The sequence below is a fragment of the Cervus canadensis genome, chromosome 32, assembly GCF_019320065.1.
Source record: "Cervus canadensis isolate Bull #8, Minnesota chromosome 32, ASM1932006v1, whole genome shotgun sequence".
NCBI lineage: Eukaryota > Metazoa > Chordata > Mammalia > Artiodactyla > Cervidae > Cervus > Cervus canadensis.
The window spans coordinates 34,353,322-34,372,523 of NC_057417.1; the positions used below are offsets into that span (position 1 = coordinate 34,353,322).

General features: G+C 58.3%; 1 protein-coding gene across 8 annotated transcripts in view; it reads left to right on the forward strand.

Moving 5' to 3' along the window:
* Positions 1–18,262, forward strand: part of SNX8 (sorting nexin 8) — a 39,249-nt gene extending 20,987 nt beyond the window's left edge. For 7 of the 8 annotated variants that reach the window (XM_043456244.1, XM_043456247.1, XM_043456241.1 and 4 more), the window contains exons 2-11: positions 5,439–5,629; positions 8,547–8,664; positions 10,290–10,411; positions 11,990–12,070; positions 12,928–13,088; positions 13,633–13,765; positions 15,676–15,744; positions 16,432–16,581; positions 16,768–16,917; positions 18,100–18,262. In XM_043456244.1, coding sequence (XP_043312179.1) covers positions 5,439–5,629; positions 8,547–8,664; positions 10,290–10,411; positions 11,990–12,070; positions 12,928–13,088; positions 13,633–13,765; positions 15,676–15,744; positions 16,432–16,581; positions 16,768–16,917; positions 18,100–18,210 — 1,286 coding nt within the window. In that variant the 3' untranslated portion in view covers positions 18,211–18,262. Of the gene's footprint in view, positions 1–5,159; positions 5,200–5,438; positions 5,630–8,546; positions 8,665–10,289; positions 10,412–11,989; positions 12,071–12,927; positions 13,089–13,632; positions 13,766–15,675; positions 15,745–16,431; positions 16,582–16,767; positions 16,918–18,099 lie in introns of those variants that run through there. The other variant, XM_043456245.1, reaches the window with a different exon arrangement.
* The last annotated feature ends 940 nt before the right edge of the window (positions 18,263–19,202 follow it).

The window sequence follows — 19,202 nt, forward strand, 5'->3', positions numbered from 1 at the left end:
ATTGGGGTACATGTGTCTCTTTCAGATCTGGTTTCCTCGGTGTGTATGCCCAGGAGTGGGATTGCTGGGTCACATGGCAGTTCTATTTCCAGTTTTTTAAGGAATCTCCACATTCGTTTCTTGTAGGGAAGAGCTGCTGGTGAGGAACCTTACCAGTTTCAGGCACCGGGAGTGTCTCAGGATGTCCTTTGCTGTTTTGCGGGATAGTCGTGCCGGGTGTGGAATTTCTGGCACTTTGACTCTGATCTCCCACCTCCCTTTGTCCTGTGTGGTTTCTGGTGAGGAGTGAGCTGTGAATCTTGAAAGGAATCCTTTGTATTTGGCAAGTCATTTCCCTCCTGGTGTTCTCAAGATTTTCTCTTTGTCCACTGTGAACAGTTTATGATGCGTCTAAGCGTGAAGCCCTTTGAATTTATCCAAGTTGGAATTTTTTTGAGTTCTTGGATGTTTAAATCAAATTGAGCCATTATTTATTCAAGCATCTTTTCTAAACCTTCCTCCTTTTGGGATTCTTGCTAGGATTATGTTGGTATGCTTGCTGTATCCCTTGGGTCTCTGAGGAGCTATTAATTTTTCTACGTCCTTTTCTCTTCCTGTCCATCAGACTGGAGATGTCAGTTGACATGTCTTCCCGATGGCTGATTCTTCCTCCTTTCCACTCATATCTGCTGTTAAGCCTCTAGTGAATTTTTTATTTCTTATTGAACTTTTCAGCTCCAGAATTTTTATCTTCTTCTCTTCTATAATTTCTGATTTTTTTTTTATATTCCCTATTAGTGAGGTGTTGTTCTCATGCTTTTCTTTAGTTCTTTAGAGGTGGTTCCCTTAGTCCTCTGGACATATTTTAAATAGCAGATGTAAGGTCTTTAATAGTCCCAGCACCTGGGTTTTCAAGGACGGTTTCTGTCGATTGTGTGTCCATCTCCTCTCCCGTGTTTGGCCCCACTTTCTTGTTTCTTTGCGTGTCTTAGAGGCTCTCATTGAAACTGGACACTTTAAATAACAGAGCATCTCTGGTGTGAGCGTCCTGCGGCTGCCGTGAGACAGTGCCACAGACCGGGTGGCCTGAAACAGCTCTGGAGGCCAGAAGCTGGAGGTCAGGGTGTTGGCCCGGTCTTCTGCTCTGAGCCCTCCTGGGGAGGATCCTTCTCTGCCCATCTGGCTCCCGGGGGTGGCCGGCCAGCGGGGTGTCCCTGGGCCTGCAGCCGCCCTGCCTGTGTTGCCACGTGGCCTCCTGGCTGTGTCCGTGGCTTCGTAGTCTCTCCCTCTTTCAGGAGCTGCGGTCACTGGGCGAAGGCCCAGCCTACTGCTCTGTGACCTCACTGTGACTTAACTCATTATTGCGTCAGTAGATGTGCTCTGGGTTGTCGCAAGCCTTTGGTCACTTTCCAGTGTTCCGAGAAAGCAGATTCTGACGATTTTTGCCTTTGTCCTCATTGCTTTTGTGGAGCAGAGGGTTTTTGGAGATCCTGACTCTGCCTTTCTTGCCGATGTCACCTGCATTTTATGGGCTTCCCCGGTGGCTCAGATGGTAAAGAATTGGCCTGCAGTGCAGGAGACCTGGGTGCTATTCCTGGGTCAGGAAGATGCCCTGGAGGAGGGAAGGGCTTCCCACTGCAGTATTCTTGCCTGGAGAGTCCCATGGACAAAGGAGTCTGGTGGGCCGCAGTCCATGGGGTCACAGAGGAGTCGGACACGACCGAGGGACACACGCACACTCTGCCTCTCCTGCTGATGTCACCTGCCTCTTATACATAAAGACTTTATACATTTACTATTTACATCCCAGCAGTTTGCTCATTTAAAGCGTGTAACACAGTGGTCTTTAGTGTATTTCCTGCCGTGCAGCCATCAGCACAGTCGGTTTCAGAGCATTTCCTCAGCCCCGGAAGACACCCATTCTTCCTCATCAGCCATCCCCACCCCCCCCCTCACCCCCCATCCCCCCAGCCCCCCAGCCCTCAGCCCTATGGAAGCACCATGCTGCTGTCTGTCTCTGCACATTTACGTGTTTTGGTGTTTCATGTAGATGGAATCATCTCACATGTGGTCTTTCATGACTGGCTTCTTTTCACTTGCTATCTATCCTGTGTTCAAGGTTCATCCATTAGTCGTGTCTGACTCTGTGACCCTATTATGGACTGTAGCCGGCCAGGCTCCTCGGTGCGTGGGATTCTCCAGACAGGAGTCCTGGGCTGGGTTGTTACTTCCTCCTCCTCCATTGTGTGCGTGCACCACTTTTGTTTATCCATTCAGTTGATGGACATTTGGATTCTTCCTCTTTGGCTCTTACGAACAGTGCCGCTGTGGACATTTGTCTACAGGTCTTCTTGTGGACACACATTTTTGTTTACCCTGAGTGTGTACCTAGGAGTGAAATTGCAGGGTCGTATAGTAACTTTTGCTAACATTCTGAGGAGCTGCCAGGCTGCTTTTGAAGGCAGCTCACCATTCACACACTTGCAGCGTGCGTGAGGGGTCTCCACATCCTCCCCAACACTCATTGTAAGCTTGTTTTTCTTTGTAAATTACAGGTGGCGTAGGGCGTCGGGCTGTGATGGTTCACGGTGCTGAGGCTCTTCTCGTGCACGTCCTGGCCATTTGTACATCTTTGGAGAAATGTCTATTGCAGACCCTTTGCTGGTTTTTAAATTGCATTATTTGTGCTTTAACTGAGTTGTAAGTTTTTTTTTTTTTGTATATTCCAGATCCAAGCCCTTTATTAGATATATTATTTGCAGGTATTTTCTCTGATAAAAAGATTCTCCCCCATTACTTTTTTAGCTTTATTGTTTACTGTTTTCCCACACATTCTTTGTTCTAGTTGAAGATTTTGCTTTGTTTCAGAGTGTTGGTTTTCCCTCCTAGAAATACAGTAAATATCAGTAGAGAGTCACTCAGCAAACGTTCCTTGAGCCCCTGTTGTGTGCCAGACTCCCCGACCCCCTTGTGCCCAGAAGCACCTGAGTACAGAGCGAGGCAATTCCCGCTCTCCTGGGTTTGCGTCCTGGCTGTGTCTTGTTCCCAGGGCACTTTTAGGGTAATCATGGCCTGATTTCCATTCTCCCTTGAGTTTGGATGTTTATAGGTTGTGCCTGGCAGTGGTGGACACTCATAGCGGTTTGCTGTGTGGACGAATTAATGAGCTCAGGGGCCCTGTCTTATTCATCACCATGTTCCCTTGAGCTGGTGCTTAAGAAATGCTTGTTGGCTCCTTGAGGGTTCTTGTGGTCCTCAAGGAGACTGTGTAAACACAGTTTTAAGGCCATCAGAGTGTTTTTCCTTGGAAAGGGGCTGGGCTCCTGAGATGACTTGGGAGAACAGGTGCCTTCTATAGCTGTGGTCTCCACATGTTTTTAACCATTAAGGCACTGGGGATTCATTGTTGGGGACAGCCCCCCATATATATACTTCATGTACACACACTCATGTATACACAGTCATATATGCATGTGCACATATTTACTCATACATATACGTATACACACAAGTACACACATACTGTGTGTACTGTATTCACACTCCTGTATTCACATGTGCATATACATGCACTCATGCACACAGTCATGCATACAGGTGCACATATTTACTCACACATCTGTACACACACACTCCTATATTCATATGTGCGTATACATGCACTCATGCACACAGTCGTACATGCGTGTGCACATATGTACGTATATACTTATAAACACACACCCCTCATATTCACATGCACACACATATGCATTCTTGCACACAGCCATACACGTATGTGCACATGTTCATGTATATTCAAACACACTTATACACACATACACACATGCGTATGCACACTCCTCGGATTCCTATGTACACCACATGCACTCATGTACACACACTCTTGCACATACACTCACTCGTACATATACACACCCAGACACCCACATGCATTGCATATGTGTGCACACTCGTACACACATTTGCACACTCTCACACACTTTTACACACATTTGCGCACTCGCACACACATCCGCACCCTCACATCTGCACATGAATATTTTAGTGAGTTGCGTGTGTGCTCTTCTGTTACATGCATGCTGCTGCTGCTGCAGTTCGATCTCTCAGTCGCGTCCGACTCTCTGCGACCCCATGGTCTATAGCCCACCAGGCTCCTCTGTCCATGGGGTTCTCCAGGTAAGCATACTGGGGACTTTATTCCTCCTCTAGGAGATCTTCCTGACCCAGGGATCGAACCTCCGTCTCCTGCATTGTAGGCAGATTCTTTACTACTGAGCCACCAGGGACACCGCCTATGTGCATTATAGTGTAATCTAAAGAGGAAGAGATAGAAAATACGAGTGAGTTGCTAACACTGTCTTCCTGCTCCTGGTGGGTTATTGCGTCCCTGGAGTCTCTGCCCTCCCTGGGGAGCTCCGCGCCTTAGAGCACGCAGTATTGAGCTTTTGTGCGGAGTTTTGAGGCCCTTGGGGGTTCCTGCGTACACATTAAGCCCTTGCTTGCTTTCTTAATCTTTAAGGTCAATTCAAGGCCGCTGTATTTTGAATCCTAAAATAATGCTAAGTGATTTCACAGATGGAGATAACCCTCATAATTCTGTATGAGCATGTAAACCAGAATCTTGCATTGAAACAGTCAGTCCTGTGAAGTGGCACAGCCGCGCTGCTGAAGATCGAGGAGATGGAGATAGACAGTTTGTCCTGTTTATTTACAGCAGTGTTTCCTGGGAAAAGAGCTTTCCCCCGAGGGACACCTTAACCTTTATTCTTTTTTCTTAACTGAAAAGAATGTTTTTCTCTTAAAGTTCTAAACTCTTTGTACTAAAAACCAAACTGACCTTCTAACAGGATTTTCTTGTTTGTTTGCTGGCAGCTTGTTGGACATAAAACCTCTGATTTGTCTTTGCCTGCCCTATGAATGACACGTGGGTGACTTCTCGTGTCTAAGGAAGGCGGAGTGTTAGGGCTCAGTGCTTTGGTTTGTATGAGCAGGAGCCCAACTCAGCGGGCGCCGGGCTAAAGCAGACATGCCGGTTTTTACACATTAGGGTGACTGGGTTGGCAAGAAGGCAGAGTGCATTGATTGTGGAAGCGCCTGCTCACGGAGAAATGGGCCCTGTTTCTTATCTTTTAACCCTTTACTTGACCCCGGAGAAAAGGAAAAACCTTGTTTTTTGCATGTAGCTTGCAAACATGGCACTCCTTTTCCTCTGCCCAGGTGGAAAACTAGACCTGCCTGGTCCTGGATGTGGGGGTGTACGTGCTGAGTCACGGCCTGCTGGTTCATGAGGGGAGGACGTGGCCCCGAGCAGACGCCCGGCTCGAATGAATGAGCCAGACCTGGGCCAGGACCGGGCTTGGTCGGGTGACGTGGCTGGGGTCCACGTGCTGAGCCAGCAGGCGGGGGCGGCGGGGCGGCCTCCAGGCTGAGCCGCGGTGCTCACCTTCTCTCCGCAGACTCGCCAGTGCCCCCGGTCAGCGAGCCCAGGGCCCTGGACGCCGGTCGGATGCAGGTGCCACCGGGGAACCCGCTGCTGCTGTCGCTGACGCTGCAGGAGCTGCTGGCCAGGGACGCCGTGCAGGTGGAGCTCGTCCCAGAGAAGAAGGGCCTGTTCCTGAAGCACGTGGAGTATGAGGTGTCCAGCCAGGTACCTGCGGGCGTGGGGGTGGGGGGGTGGAGGGAAGACCCCCCAGCGCATGCCCCTGCGTCTGGCTCTGGCTCACTGCCCCTCGCTCAGGCACCCGCCCACCCTTCTCATCCCTGGGCCCTGGGATCCTGCCTCTCGGAACGCTCGGTTGGGCTCTGGCCCAGACAAGCTGGCCCTGGGTGGTCCTGCAGTGCTGGGCAGCCCCTGGGAAGTAGAGTGTGGACCCCGCACCGCAGATCAAGTGTGCGGGCGGGACTGGTGTGGGGAGCTCATCCCCAGAGGGTGCTGCGTCCCCATCAGGGGTGCCCCAAGGTCAGAGTGAGTCGGGTGCTGGACACCTGGCCCCGGGGTGGCCGTGCGCGGGCTGTCCGATGGCGTCAGCAGTGTTGATCTTTTGTCCTTTGCCTGTCATCGAGTTCAGTTGGGACGTGTTTTGATAGGAGCTTTTATTGTTTATCCTGGAGATGAAGTCATTGGTGAACTAAGAGCATGTGTGTGTGTGTGTGTGTGTGTGTGTGTGTAGTGGGGGGAGCAGGGGGGATCTCGTAGGGTCAGAGTGACCCCCCCAGCGCTGAGAGCCAGCCGGGTTACAGACTTGGGTCGCAGCCCTGGAGGGCTCAGGCCAGGGCAGTGTCACGATCATCATCCAGGCAGAAAGGCACGTGGGCACGCGGGAGCAGGTTCCCCAGGGCGGACGGCTGTTCTGTGGAAGTTAAGGATTGCAGCATTTTTGCCTCACTGTGTTTTGAAGCCACGATGAGGGGAGCCTGGAACTAAACTTTGCTCTGACACTGGTCAGTGCCACTGCCGAGGGAGGCGGCTGAGGTCAGTGAGGGAAGGAGGCCCTCCCTTGTCTCGAGGACAGCGTCGCTGGCGGGCACCACCGCCGCCTGGCATCTGCGGCCGCAGCAGGGGTGGAGGCGCCAGTGCTGCCTCGGGGGCCGCGTCACCCGGGGGCCGGGCACCCGCGTGCGTGACTCACTGCCCTACTGACAGCGGCCTTGTCTTCGTTCTCACTTAACAGCCTGTTTCCTAAGTCAGCCGATGACCTCACGGTGAGCATTTTCAGGAGGAGGCCAATCTGCCCAGGTTGCCTCCTGAAGTGTTGGCGAGGGGGTGAGCCTGCTGAGGATGGGGCCTTGGGGCCGGAGCTGGGGGGCTCACCAGGCTGCGCCCCCTGCTTGCACACGTGGTGGAGTCGTGGTCAGTGCAGACGTGGCACTGGGCCCGGCAGGTGGCACAGGCAGCCGCCTGGTCACCTCTGTGCGCTTTACAGCCTAAGGTTCTCATCGTTCAGTCGCTCAGTCGTGTCCGGCTCTTCGTGACCCCCTGGCCTGCAGCACGCCAGGCTTCGTTGTCCTTCACTGTCTCCCGGAGCTTACTCAAGCTCATGTCCATTGAGTTGGTGATGCCATCCAACCATCTCATCCTCTGTCGTCCCCTTCTCCTCCCGCCTTCAGTCTTTCCCAGCATCAGGGTCTTTTCCAATGAGTCATCTCTTCTCATTAGGTGACCCAAGTATTGGAGCTTCAGCTTCAGCATCAGTTCTTCCGATGAATATTCAGGGTTGATTTCTTTTAGGATTGATGGATTTGATCTTCCTGCAGTTCAAGGGGACTCTCAAAGAGTCTTCTCCAACACCACAGTTCAAAAACATCAGTTCTTCAGCGCTCAGCCTTCATTATGGTCCAGCTCTCACATCCATACATGACTACTGGAAAAACCATAGCTTTGACCAGATGGACTTTTGTTGGTAAAGTGATGTCTGCTTTTTAATATGCTGTCTAGGTTGGTCATAGTTTTCCTTCCAAAGAGCAAGTGTCTTTTAATTTCATGGCTGCAGTCACCATCTGCAGTGATTTTGAAGCCCAAGAAAATAAAATCCATCACCGCTTCACTTTTCCCCTTCTGTTAAGGGTTCAAAAAGTTGAATGTGTTTTTCGGTTCACAGCAGGATTGAGGGGAAGGAACAGATTTCCCATGTTCCCCACCCCCAGTGAGCGCCCGCACCAGATGGAGCGTTTGTTCCAGCTGGTGAACCCGCTTGGACGTGTGCTTGTCACGCAGAGTCCCTGGTTCACCCGAGAGTCGCTCCTGCTGTTGGGCGTCCTCAGGGCGTGGCCCACTGCTGTCGCCTGTCTGCCCTGAAGGCCCCTGTGTTCCGTCCTTCGAGCTCCAGCCCCGCCCCGACCCCGGACACCGCTGGCCTCTCACTGGTCCCACAGCTTTGTCTCTTCCTGGCCTCACACGGCGTGTCACCGTCTCACACTTCTCCTCTCGGTGATGTTAATCAGTAATTGCAGTAACGTCCTGAGTCTTAGTGGTCGCTGCTCGCGCCTGGGTCTCGTGTGAGCGCTTACTCTCGACCCCGACGAGGTTACTCGGGTCGGGGTGCTTGTCCCGTGGAGCCTGCGGGTGTTTCACGGGCGGGCTCCCAGTGGAGTGTGTTGGCGGTTCCGTCTGAGGCACGAGTCTCCCGTGTCTCGGTCTTGGTGCTCAGCGTTTGAGCTGCTTTCAGGCAGTCGGGTCTCTTTCAGGAGGCTGCTTGTGTTAGCACTGTTTGAGAGTGCGTGCTGAGGACAGACCCTGAACGCTGTCCTCACCTGAAACCCACAGATGGGAGATACTGCCGTGTGGCTAAAAAGGCCTGTAAAGAGGCTCACGTGTTACGGAAGATCCAGAGCAATAGGTGGCTAATTAAGGGCGCAGTCAGAGCTGTGCGGCGTGTAAAGGTTGTGTCTCCGTCCATTGAGGACGTGTGGGATTCCCCCCTTAGGGAAGGCCTGGTGAGAACTTAGGGCCTTTCATCGTGTTATTTCCCTGGGTCCTGTTCAGTGGCGGGAAGAGCAGGTCAGGGGAAGTGGTGAAGGTGAGGGTGTCTGGCGAGGACTCTGAGCTCTGCGCCCTCTTCCCACAGCGCTTCAAGTCCTGCGTGTACCGCCGCTACAACGATTTCGTGGTCTTCCACGAGACGCTGCTGCACAAGTTCCCGTACCGCATGGTGCCGGCCCTGCCGCCCAAGAGGATGCTGGGAGGTAACACTGGGTGTGCTGGGGCCCGGGGCCGCGGGGCGTGCCGGGACCTCGAAGGCTGGGTCGTGCTCAGCCTTTGTGAACATGCAGCCTTCAGCAGATGGGGCCCCGGGGGCCTTCATGGGAATATCCTAATCCAGTGTCTTCCAGCGATTTAGAATTTTAATGTTTGGCCATGCTGCGTGGCATGTGGCGTCTTAGCTCTCCCACCAGGGATCGAACCATGGCCCTGAAGTGGAAACTTGGGATCTTAACCACTGGATTGCCAGGGAATTACCCCAAGTAATACTTTAAATACCGTTTTCATGGAGGAGGAAATGGCAACCCACTCCAGTATTCTTGCCTGGAAAATTGCATTGACAGAGGAGCCTGGCGGGCTACAGTTCACGGGGTCACAAAGAGTCAGACACGACTGGGCATGCATGCACACATTATGTAATATATAATTTATACTGCTGTGTGAAGCAAAGATCTTTTTCAAAATGTTATAACTAAGATCATGACATCTGGTCCCATCACTTCATGGGAAATAGATGGGGAAACAGTGGAAACAGTGTCAGACTTTATTTTTTTGGGCTCCAAAATCACTGCAGATGGTGACTGCAGCCATGAAATTAAAAGACAGTTACTCCTTGGAAGGAAAGTTATGACCAACCTACATAGCATATTAAAAAGCAGGGACATTACTTTGCCAACAAAGGTCCGTCTGGTCAAGGCTGTGAGTTTTCCAGTGGTCATGTATGGATGTGAGAGTTGGATTGTGAAGAAAGCTGAGCACTGCAGAATTGATGCTTTTGAACTGTGGTGTTGGAGAAGACTCTTGAGAGTCCCTTGGACTGCAAGGAGATCCAACCAGTCCATCCTGAAGGAGATCAGTCCTGAGTGTTCATTGGAAGGACTGATGCTGAAGCTGAAACTCCAGTACTTCGGCCACCTGATGCGAAGAGCTGACTCATTGGAAAAGACCCTGATGCTGGGAAGGGTTGGGGGCAGGAGGAGAAGAGGACGACAGAGGATGAGATGGTTAGATGGCATTACCGACTCGACGGACATGAGTTTGAGTAAACTCTGGGAGTTGGTGATGGACAGGGAGGCCCGGCGTGCTGCGGTTCATGGGGTCACAAAGAGTCGGACACGACTGAGTGACTGAACTGAACTGAGTTGAAAGTAAAAAAAAAAAACCACCGTTTTCATTTGTGGTCAGGTTGAAATACCCTCAGTGTGTGGTCATACGCTTTTACTTTTTCCCCCTCCCTCAAAGTGAAAACGCTTAACCCAAATGAGGCAGCTTGCGCTTGGATCCATGAGATATTGTTCATGGAGACAGCAGGAGGGGGTTGCAGCAGCGTCTGTAGGCCCTGTGGTGAGGGGTCAGACACTGCTGGCTAATGCCGGCAGGCTCTGGTTTTCCTGGGTTTCCTCGCAGATACCTGGCCCAGGTATGTCCCTGGGGGCAGGGCGTGGGGTCCGGGGGGGCCCCTGGGCCTTCTCCCGCAGCCTGTGGTCTGTGTCTGGTGCCCCCGGCTGGAAGTGTGGCTGGGGGCCCTCTGTGCCGGAGGCGCTGGGCCCTGAGCCCCAGCCTGGGGGGCGGTGCTCCGGGCCCGCAGTCACCCGCGTCCTGTCCCCAGCCGACAGGGAGTTCATCGAGGCCCGGAGGCGAGCGCTGAAGCGCTTCATCAACCTGGTGGCCCGGCACCCGCCCTTCTCCGAGGACGTGATCCTCAAGCTGTTCCTGTCCTTCAGCGGCCCCGTGAGTACCCGGTGGGGGGGGGGGGTCTGGGGAGGGATTCTGAGGCGGCCCGGCTTTCGTTGTCCAGTGGTTTCCTTTCGTTCTCGCCGCTCGCTCACTCCCCTGGTTTGGCCCGATGCGTTCTATTTGCAGGGGCAGCCATGGGCAGGGCTGTCTCCCGGGGCGAGTGGGAGGCGTCTGCTCCGGCCTGTGGGCGGGCCGGGGGAGGAGCCCAGGCTTCTCGGCACGCCCCCGAGGTTTGAAGCTGCTCCGCGGGAGGGGGCTCCGCGGTTCAGGGGCTCCCGCCGTGGAGGTGTGTGCACTTAGGAAAGGCCGGGGTGGACTCGGTGCAGTCCGCAGAGCTGCGGGTGGACGTGTGTCCCGGGCGGCGTGGGCTCTGCGTGCCCGCGACTCTGGGGAGGCGTCGGGGCGGCCGTGTCTCCCTCCAGCTGCCGTAGGCCCGTCCGGTCCAGCAGGAAGCTGGGCCACACCCCTGCTGGAGGAGGCGCTGCCTTGACGGCCTCGCGGGCCAGGCCCGAGTGCTTCTCCAGCACCGGGGGTTCGCCATGGACCGTCTCCTCGTGGGCATGGGCAGAGGGGGCCCGCGGAGGACTCCCCGCGCTGGAGTGGACGGCAGGGCCGCGGACCCAGAGCCGCGGAGGCGGATTCCCCACGCGCCTGGCCTCCCATCTTAGCGCACCCTCCCCGGAGGCCAGAGGGGCCTTTGACCCTAGAGATCCCGCGGCCTCCCCTCTGGGGTGCCTGTCGCTCAGCCCCTTTTGTGGGACCTGTTCCAGAGGTTCAGGGCGTGTTTGCTGTGATCTTGAACCCTGGGGCTGGAGCGGGGATCTTGATTGCCAGGAGGAAAGTGCTGGGAGGCGGGAGCCACGTGGCTCAGGGCAGAGGGAGGGGGAGCCGGGAGGTCAGGCGACCCTTGCTCCTACAGACGGGTGTCCCCCGGACCTCCGTGGCACCGTGTGCGTCTTCGGTGAAGGAGCGCACTGGGGCAGACGCTCTGCTCTGAAACGCTCTGCTTCCTGCACCCGCACCGCCGTGTGTTGGGGTCTCTGCCTGTGTTTGTTCTGTGGCTCTTCGTGGGGGCTCGTCTGAAGGCTGGGCGTTACCAGGGAGCCCCCCTTCCGCGGGCAGAGCGCGGAGCCAGGGCGTGGGATGCCCAGGGCTGTCTTTCTCTGCCCGTCAGCTCTGCTCAGGCTCTGGGCCTGGTCCTGTGGGTCTGCTCAGAGGAGGAAGAAGGTTCAGTGTCTGAGCCCCACGTGGGGCCTTCCCGGGCCTGGTGGTCTCTCGTCTGTCTCCGCGCTCCGGCCCCTGGTCCGCGGGTGCACTTTGTTTTTCTGGAGAGAGGGCTCCTCTCCAGAGCTGCCGTTTGCAGTGCTGTTGTGAAGTCGGGCTTTGCCACGTCTGGAAGACCAGCCTTCCCAAAGGTCAAGGCCAATGGGGGAAACAGTGGAGCAGGAGACAGGCAGAGAGACACTGCTGTCTCAGAGGGACTGGGTCCTGCCTTCCAGCGACTCGGATGGTCTCCTGCCCACTTCTCTGCGGCTGGCTGAGGGTCAAGGGTTTCTCTTTCCCCCCTTGCAGGACGTGCAGAACAAGTTGAAGGAATCTGCTCAGTGCGTGGGAGACGAGTTCATGAACTGCAAGCTGGCGGCTCGGGCCAAGGTACTTACCTGGTTCTGATGCTCACTCCCCCCAGAGCAGCAGCAGGGCTCACGGTCAGGCAGTTCTCTGAGCGCCAGACGTCATTCTGAGAGGTGTCGCGTGTTTTCCTCACCTAACCCTTGTTTCAGTTGATCTGAAGCACAGTGGGTGCCAGGCCCATTTTACAGATGGGGAAATGGAGGCTGCCGTTGGCCAAGGTCCCAGATGTCTCGGCAGCTGAGCCTGTGTGTGACTCAGCTCCCTCTGACCACAGGGCCTGGCCGCAGGCCCTCGCACCGTATCCCCGGGCATTCCGTGACTCAGATGGACGTGCCCTTGGTCGTCTGCTCTTTGGAAAGAAGGGAATTGATGGTTGCACTGGTTTACTTTTAAATTTAGTTCATCCTTTTCTCAAAAGGATGACGGTAGCTATTTGGTAGCTTTTTTCATGATTCTTTCTTAAGCCACTTCTCCAGACATTACCTTCATTTTATTCCCTAAACTTTTTGTTTTCCAAGCACTGCGTAGTTAATATTAGTTAGTGTTAATGGGTAGTTAATGTTAAAGTTGGTGAGAAATCAGTCTTGGGGAATAAATGAGGGAACCTGGAGGCCTGCCTGGTGCAGTCAGGAAGCACGCTCGTCATGTTGTGCCTGAGGACTGTTTTTTGCAGTGGGCACGCGGTGCTGGCTTCTGTTTTCCTTTTGGACGAGAGGGGAGGTCTGGGGTGGGTTCCTGGGCTGACTGCTGGGTGACCTGGGCCTGGGGTCTGGGCTGGGCCACCTGCTGGGCGGACGGAGCTGCTTCCTCTCCCGCCGCTCGTCTCCTGGACGGTTGTCCTGTCTCGTGACGACTGTCCCCGCCTCCCGCCCCGTCAGGACTTCCTCCCGGCCGACATCCAGACGCAGTTCGCCATGAGCCGGGAGCTGATTCGAAACATCTACAACAGCTTTCACAAGCTCCGTGATCGGGCTGAGCGGATGGTGTCGCGGGCCATCGACAACGCTGCTGACCTTCTCATATTCGGGAAGGAGCTGAGGCAGGTGCCCTGGTGGGCTCCTTGGGGTCGCTTTTGTGGAGAGGGGCCTTAGACTTGGGTGGCAGGCTTGGAGGAGCAAGCGCATTTACTGTGATGACCCTCATTCTGACCCGTTCACCCCAAGAGGGAAGGAAAGGGCTGGGGAGACAGGACATCGTACTCAGAAGAAAGAACAACGGTGGAGAGTGTGGGCAGAACGTCCGGTCCTAGACGTAGGCTCCCTCCCCTCCGCCCCCCTCCATTGTCCGGATCAGACCTGAGAAGAGGCCTTCGTCTCCCGCCGCCACCCCCCCCCCCCCCCCGTGGCTCTCCCCGGAACTGCGTGCCTCCAGCCTGGTCTCACCGACGTGGTTCAGATCTCGGAGGGCAGAAGTCCCACCTTTCTCACAGACGCCCCAGGTGGCTGCTCTTTGAGCAGTGGGGGTCTGGGTTAGGAGATGCGCAGGGCGCCCTGGGGGTGGGCATGGTGTCGGGAAGTGGGTGTCGCGTTGGCTGCCTGCCCGGCTTCCGGGCCTGCGTTTCTGAGTGTCTCCTCTTCCCTCAGTGCTCTGGGGTCCGACACGACCCCGCTCCCCTCCTGGGCCTCACTGAACAGCGGCACATGGGGGTCCCTCAAACAGGCGCTGAAAGGCCTGTCGGTGGAGTTCGCGCTGCTGGCTGACAAGGCCGCGCAGCAGGTGAGTGGGCGTGGCCCCCGGGCGCCTGTCCCCAAGGACCTCTGAGCCGCGGTGCGCGGGCATCCCCTCCTGGGGGGACGTCAGGACTGTGAGTCCTGTGTGAGGGCGCCGCGGCTGCCGGCCGGCTCTGCACGTCCCCGTCTGTCCCGCGTGGCTCCCGGGAGATCTTCACGCTCTTGAGGCTTGCTGATGCCGGGGACACACTGGGTCCTCGTCGCGGAGAGCCGACTGTGCTGAGACTGTGAGGTCTGCCCTGACCTTGAAGCTGTAACCTGGCGCTTGCCCGGGCGCCCTGAGTGCACAGGCAGCCCTGTTTTGCTCTCCTGGTCAGGTAGCGTTCGGCCACTTGATGACTCATCAGAGCAACTGGGCTCCCAGCACCCCAGAGGCCCCACCCAGGTCTCACCCTGGACGCCCAGTTAACCTCAAGAAACACTTCTGTTCTGCGGGCAGTGTTACTTGTATAATAGAAGTCTGCAGACAGTCTTGTTGCTGGGGACTAATTTTCAGTCAGAGGGAAAAGAGAGGTCCATCTGGGTGCTCTTAGGCTATAAAACTGTTACATAAGTTTAGGGGTGAGTGCGTGCTTCCTGGCTCTTGGGGAAATGGGCTTTAGGCTGCTGGTGGGCGGTTTTCAATGCGCTGAAATGCTGTCCCCGTGGAGGCCTTGCTGCCCGGCAGAGGCCCGAAGCGCCTTAGTAGTGAGTCAGCAATGGGCAGATGCGGGGGTTTTCAGGCTCCAGGTGCGTGCTCAGCGGCCCACACAGCTCTTGAGTGTTGGAACGGGAATCTAACTGCGTTCCTGGTGTGGAAAGTCCTCGGTTTTCTTCCTCCGCGGTCGCCCTGCCCGTGGGTTCTCTTTGGAAACTGAGTGATGGGCGATGTCCGCGTCTCCTGGAGTTGGCGCTGAGCTGGCCCATCTCTGGGTCTGAGGGGGAACGGAGAGCGTGGTGTCAGAGGGCTGGCCGGGTATAGACGGGGTGAGCCCAGGCAGCCTGCTCTCTGCGCTGGCCCGAGTCTCACACAGGGACCTCACCCCGCACTCGTCCCCAGGTCCTTTCTCCATGATTAGAAACGAGAGGGCTGGACCAGCTGGGGACAGCTTTTCATTTAAGCTTCGACCCTCTACTGAGAGTCTGTAAAGCCTGCGAGGGGAGCTGGGACCCAGGCCCTGGCCCACAGCCCCTCTCGGACAGGTTACCTGGGAGGGGGTGCACACAGCAGGTGGGGGCCCCTGACTCGGGGTCTCCTCTGACCCGGAAGTGGATGCGGTTTCTGCCCCAAGGAGAGGGGGCGTGTGGCCTCTGATGGGGTGTGGTTTGTAGTCTGCCTCTGAGCTTCTCGGATTCCTCACACACACCGTCGTGTCTGCAGGGGTGCAGTTTCCTGAACATTCCTCAGTGTCTTTGGTGGTTTCTGTGTTGGAGTAAAATCAGCTCAGTGTTAACTGTGTTAGATGGAGAAGTGGCCCCTTAGGACTGTCACTGTCAGGGCCGGGGTTCCATCTCACGCTTGCTGTGCAAGTGAAGACCTTGGAGGGCTCGTTCTCAATTCTGTTTTAATGTGTCCTGGTTTTATTCTCCCCAGACCAGCTGGGAGGCCTGATAACTGTGTCCCAGCCAGATAGGTGAGACTCAAGGGGGCGTTTCTTCCGCAGTGACCGGTTTTTTTTTAAAGGCACGTGTGCTGGTGGTTTAGGGTCTTGCAAAGCATCGGTACCAGAACCGGGACTTGGTAGCGACTGTCGCGTGTAGGAGGCACCCCCGCCACACATGCGGGGAGGAGCCTCCATTCTCCGTGTCCCCTGCCCGTCAGGAGGGCAGGACACCTGCGTGGCCGAGCCCACGGCCTCGGTTCGACTCCGGCCATGTGCTCGGGCGGTGTTGGCCCACCCGCCCCGTGTTTTCCAGGGCAAACAGGAAGAGAACGATGTGGTGGAGAAGCTGAACCTCTTCCTGGACTTGCTGCAGTCCTACAAAGTGAGTCTCGCAGCTGCTTGAAAATATCCTGTGACCTTTCAAGGGTGTGGCTCTGGGGGGTGGGGCAAGAGCCTGAGGTCAGGGCTGCGGAGGGTGGAGGGGTCTCCTGCAGGCTGCCCACGGGGGGTGTGGCTCCAGTGTGCAGACAGGCAGGAGGAGGTTGCTGGAAGTCAGACCTCAGCTCGGGGCTGGGGCGCCTTGCTGATCTTTGGTGGCGGGCTGACTCCCTGTGAGGCCTTGGTGCTGACCTCAGGGTGCTGCCCCGGCCCTGGTGCGGAAGGTTCTAGAAGGGAATCCTGGGGTGGCGGCCGGGTGGCCTCTGCAGCTGCAGCCTGTGATTCCGCGGCTCCTGTTCCCACAAGGCCTCTGACCGGCTTCTCCTGGGGCCCCAGGGAGATGCAGAGCATCTTCCCTCGGGAGCCTGTCTGGTCTTGCTGCTGGCGGCATGCCAGCTTCCTGGGGACGCTCAGTCCACGGTGTGCGGTCTGGAGCCGGCCTGGCGTGCACGCGTCCCCGCGGGTCCCGGGCTGGGCTGATGTGCACCGTGAGCCCCTCGCAGCTTGGCCCTGGGCAGCTCCCCTGGGCTGTCCCTCCCGCGACTACTGAGCGTGCAGAGCGGGGTGCAGGTGGGGCATCCGAGGGGGCGGGGCCCCCCGAGGCCGGAGCCCTGACCGCCCCCGCCCCCAGGACCTGTGCGAGCGGCACGAGAAGGGTGTGTTGCACAAGCACCAACGGGCGCTGCACAAATACAGCCTGATGAAGAGGCAGATGATGAGCGCCACCGCGCAGAGCCGCGAGCCGGAGTCCGTGGAGCAGCTGGAGTCCCGCCTCGTGGAGGTGCGTCCCCGCCGGGTGCGGGCGGGCCCGCCATCCTCCCTGCCATCCTGTGTGTGTGCGTTGGGGGGCTCCGTGAGCTGCCGGGACCCTGACGCCTGTGCCCCAGTGACAGGGCTCGGGCCGGCCTGGGGGGGCGCCCACTCCCCGCTGTGCTGGGCCGGGCGCCAGGGCCTTTCTGCTCTGCAGCAGGAGAACGTGATCCAGACCATGGAGCTCCGCAACTACTTCTCGCTGTACTGCCTGCACCAGGAGACGCAGCTGGTCCACGTCTACCTGCCGCTCACCTCCCACATCCTCGGGGCCTTCGTCAACTCCCAGATCCAAGGGCACAAGGAGGTGGGTCCGGGCCGGCGGGCGCCCTCCTTCCTGAAGCGGCTGCCCGGCTGACCTTGACGACTGACCTGGGCGGGCGGCAGGCGCCAGGACCTGACACGGCTCTTGGCGGATTCTGTGGTCTCCTGGTAGCCGGGGAGACCGTGAGGCCGTCCTCGTGGTTGGGGGGCGCGGGGTGGGGGGTCGGGGTCCCCGGCCTCAGGAGGAGCTGCAGGGAAGGTCAGCGGTGGGGCGCACAGATCCCGGGATAAGAGCAGAGAGGTGGGGTGTTGGTGTGAGGGGCTGGGGAGCTGTGCCCATGAGGGGACCCTGCAGCCTGAGGCAGCCCGGCCCGCGCTGTCTGCAGCTGGTTCTTGGCTTTCTTAGCACGTTGGTGCTCACAGCGGTCCGAGGGCAGAGTCCCTGCCCACCCGTCCTGGGTGTCAGCTCTTGGCTCCGGGCAGGCTCACGGCGGTGGTCTGCGTGGCCTGTGACCAGCGCAGAGCTTCCTCTGCATGTTTCCCGTAGTTCCTGGTGCCCCTGGAGTTCGCTGGGGTGCCCGGGGCGCCCTCGGGCACCGTTTGGGAACTGCACGTGCGCTGAGGCAGCAGCAGGGCGCTCGGCCGGGGGCAGGGCCGCACGGTGGTTAGCGCTCACAGGCAGGTCCGGGGGCCGCAGGGCGACAGGCAGAAGGCGGGCACGTCGCTTGCCGCAGCGCTGTTTCTCCTCCGTGGGCGACTCAGTCCCCCGTCTCCAAACTCGGCGGCTGCACTCGCCGCACATGCCCCAGGCCGCCCTGCTCTCAGCAGCCCCTGAGCCGTTCTGCCCCAGTGCCCGTCTCAGACGGCCCCTCGCTGCCCGGCTCCCCTCCTGCCCGTGCCCACGGCCCCTGCCTGCAGGGCCCGGGAGCCACGGCGCGGCGCCCGGCTCGTGCCTCATTTCTGCCTTCCTTCCGTGGACGTTGTTGCGGCCTCGCTGCAGAGCCTTTGGCGGGAGCGACCCAGTGCTGAAGTTCCCTAAAGTCCCTTACGGGGCATCTTGCACGCGTCTGTCCGTGTGCGGGGCAGAGGGAGCAGCCCCCGTGGCCCCTGGCGGTGGGGGGACTGCAGGGCAGGGGTGGGAAGCCGCTCTGGGGCTGGGGACGCGGGGTGTCTGTGCTGCTTGTCCCCCGCTGCCCCTCAGCTGGCCCGCCCCCTCCTCCCGCAGATGAGCAAGGTGTGGAACGACCTGCAGCCCAAGCTTCGCTGCCTCTTCGTGGGACCGCCCGGCGCCCCGGCCCCCCCGCGGCCCCCCCAGGACGGCCTGTCTGCTCACTAGTGCCCGGGGGCTCGGGGACAGCTCGGCGCCCTCACTAAAACCTCTTTCCGAACGGTGTGTCCCTGTTTGATTCCCTCAGTCGGTGCCCGCCCCCACCCCAAGGGTCCGTGTGTTGGGCTGACGCCCCCTGCAGGGGGCCGCCGGCGGGGCCAGGGGTCCAGGTAGCGGTGGCTCCCCTCCCTCTCGGGGAGCAAGGCCGGGGCCGCCTGGGGTGTGCGCGGTGGCCGGCAGCCTGGTGGTGGGAGTGGGTTGGTCCCTGGAGCGGGTTCCCCCACGTACCCCGGGGAGCGCCCTGGCGGCCCTGGCGTGTGTGTGCCTGCCTCCACGCTCACATCCACGTGCCCGCCGGGCTGGGGCGGGGGAGACAGAGGGACCGCGGTGTCTGGGGGCTCCGGAGCTGGTGCCTCCGCCTTGGGTCTGTCCAGGTTCAGACGGCTGCCGTCCCGCCTTGGGCGGGCCAAGGCTGGCCGCGCAGTGGGCGCGGGCATGTCTGCTGGTGACCTCTCCTCTTCGGAGCAACGGGACCCCCTTCCAGCCTCCCTTCCGCTCACTCCGGCTGGGCGTCTGAGCCCAGTGGGGTTGTGTCCGCCTGGGGCCAGGTGTTTCTGCTCTGGACCCTCGACGTGGAAGCCAGGCCTGGAACCCGCCTGCCCCAAGCCCTCACGGCTCTCTGCTCGGGGGTGGGGGGGGGGTGGTTGGAGCAGGGTGACTGCAGGGGAGGGCTCCCGAGGGTTTCTCGGGAACACGCGCCTGGTTTGGGGTCTGCCCTCCATCTGAGGTCCACATGTAGGGCCTGGAGGCTCTGGAAGACGGGTGGGCATCCCTGCGAGTTGACGCACGTCTGATGCAGGATGCAGCGTGTCCCGCCCTGGCCTGGGCCCGCCGCACGTGGGTCCTGCCGGTGCCCCCAGAGCAACCTTGGTGTGAGCCGACGGCCCCCGAGGCCCTGGGCCAGCAGCACAGGTTGGGGGCGGGGGGGGCATCTCCCCACA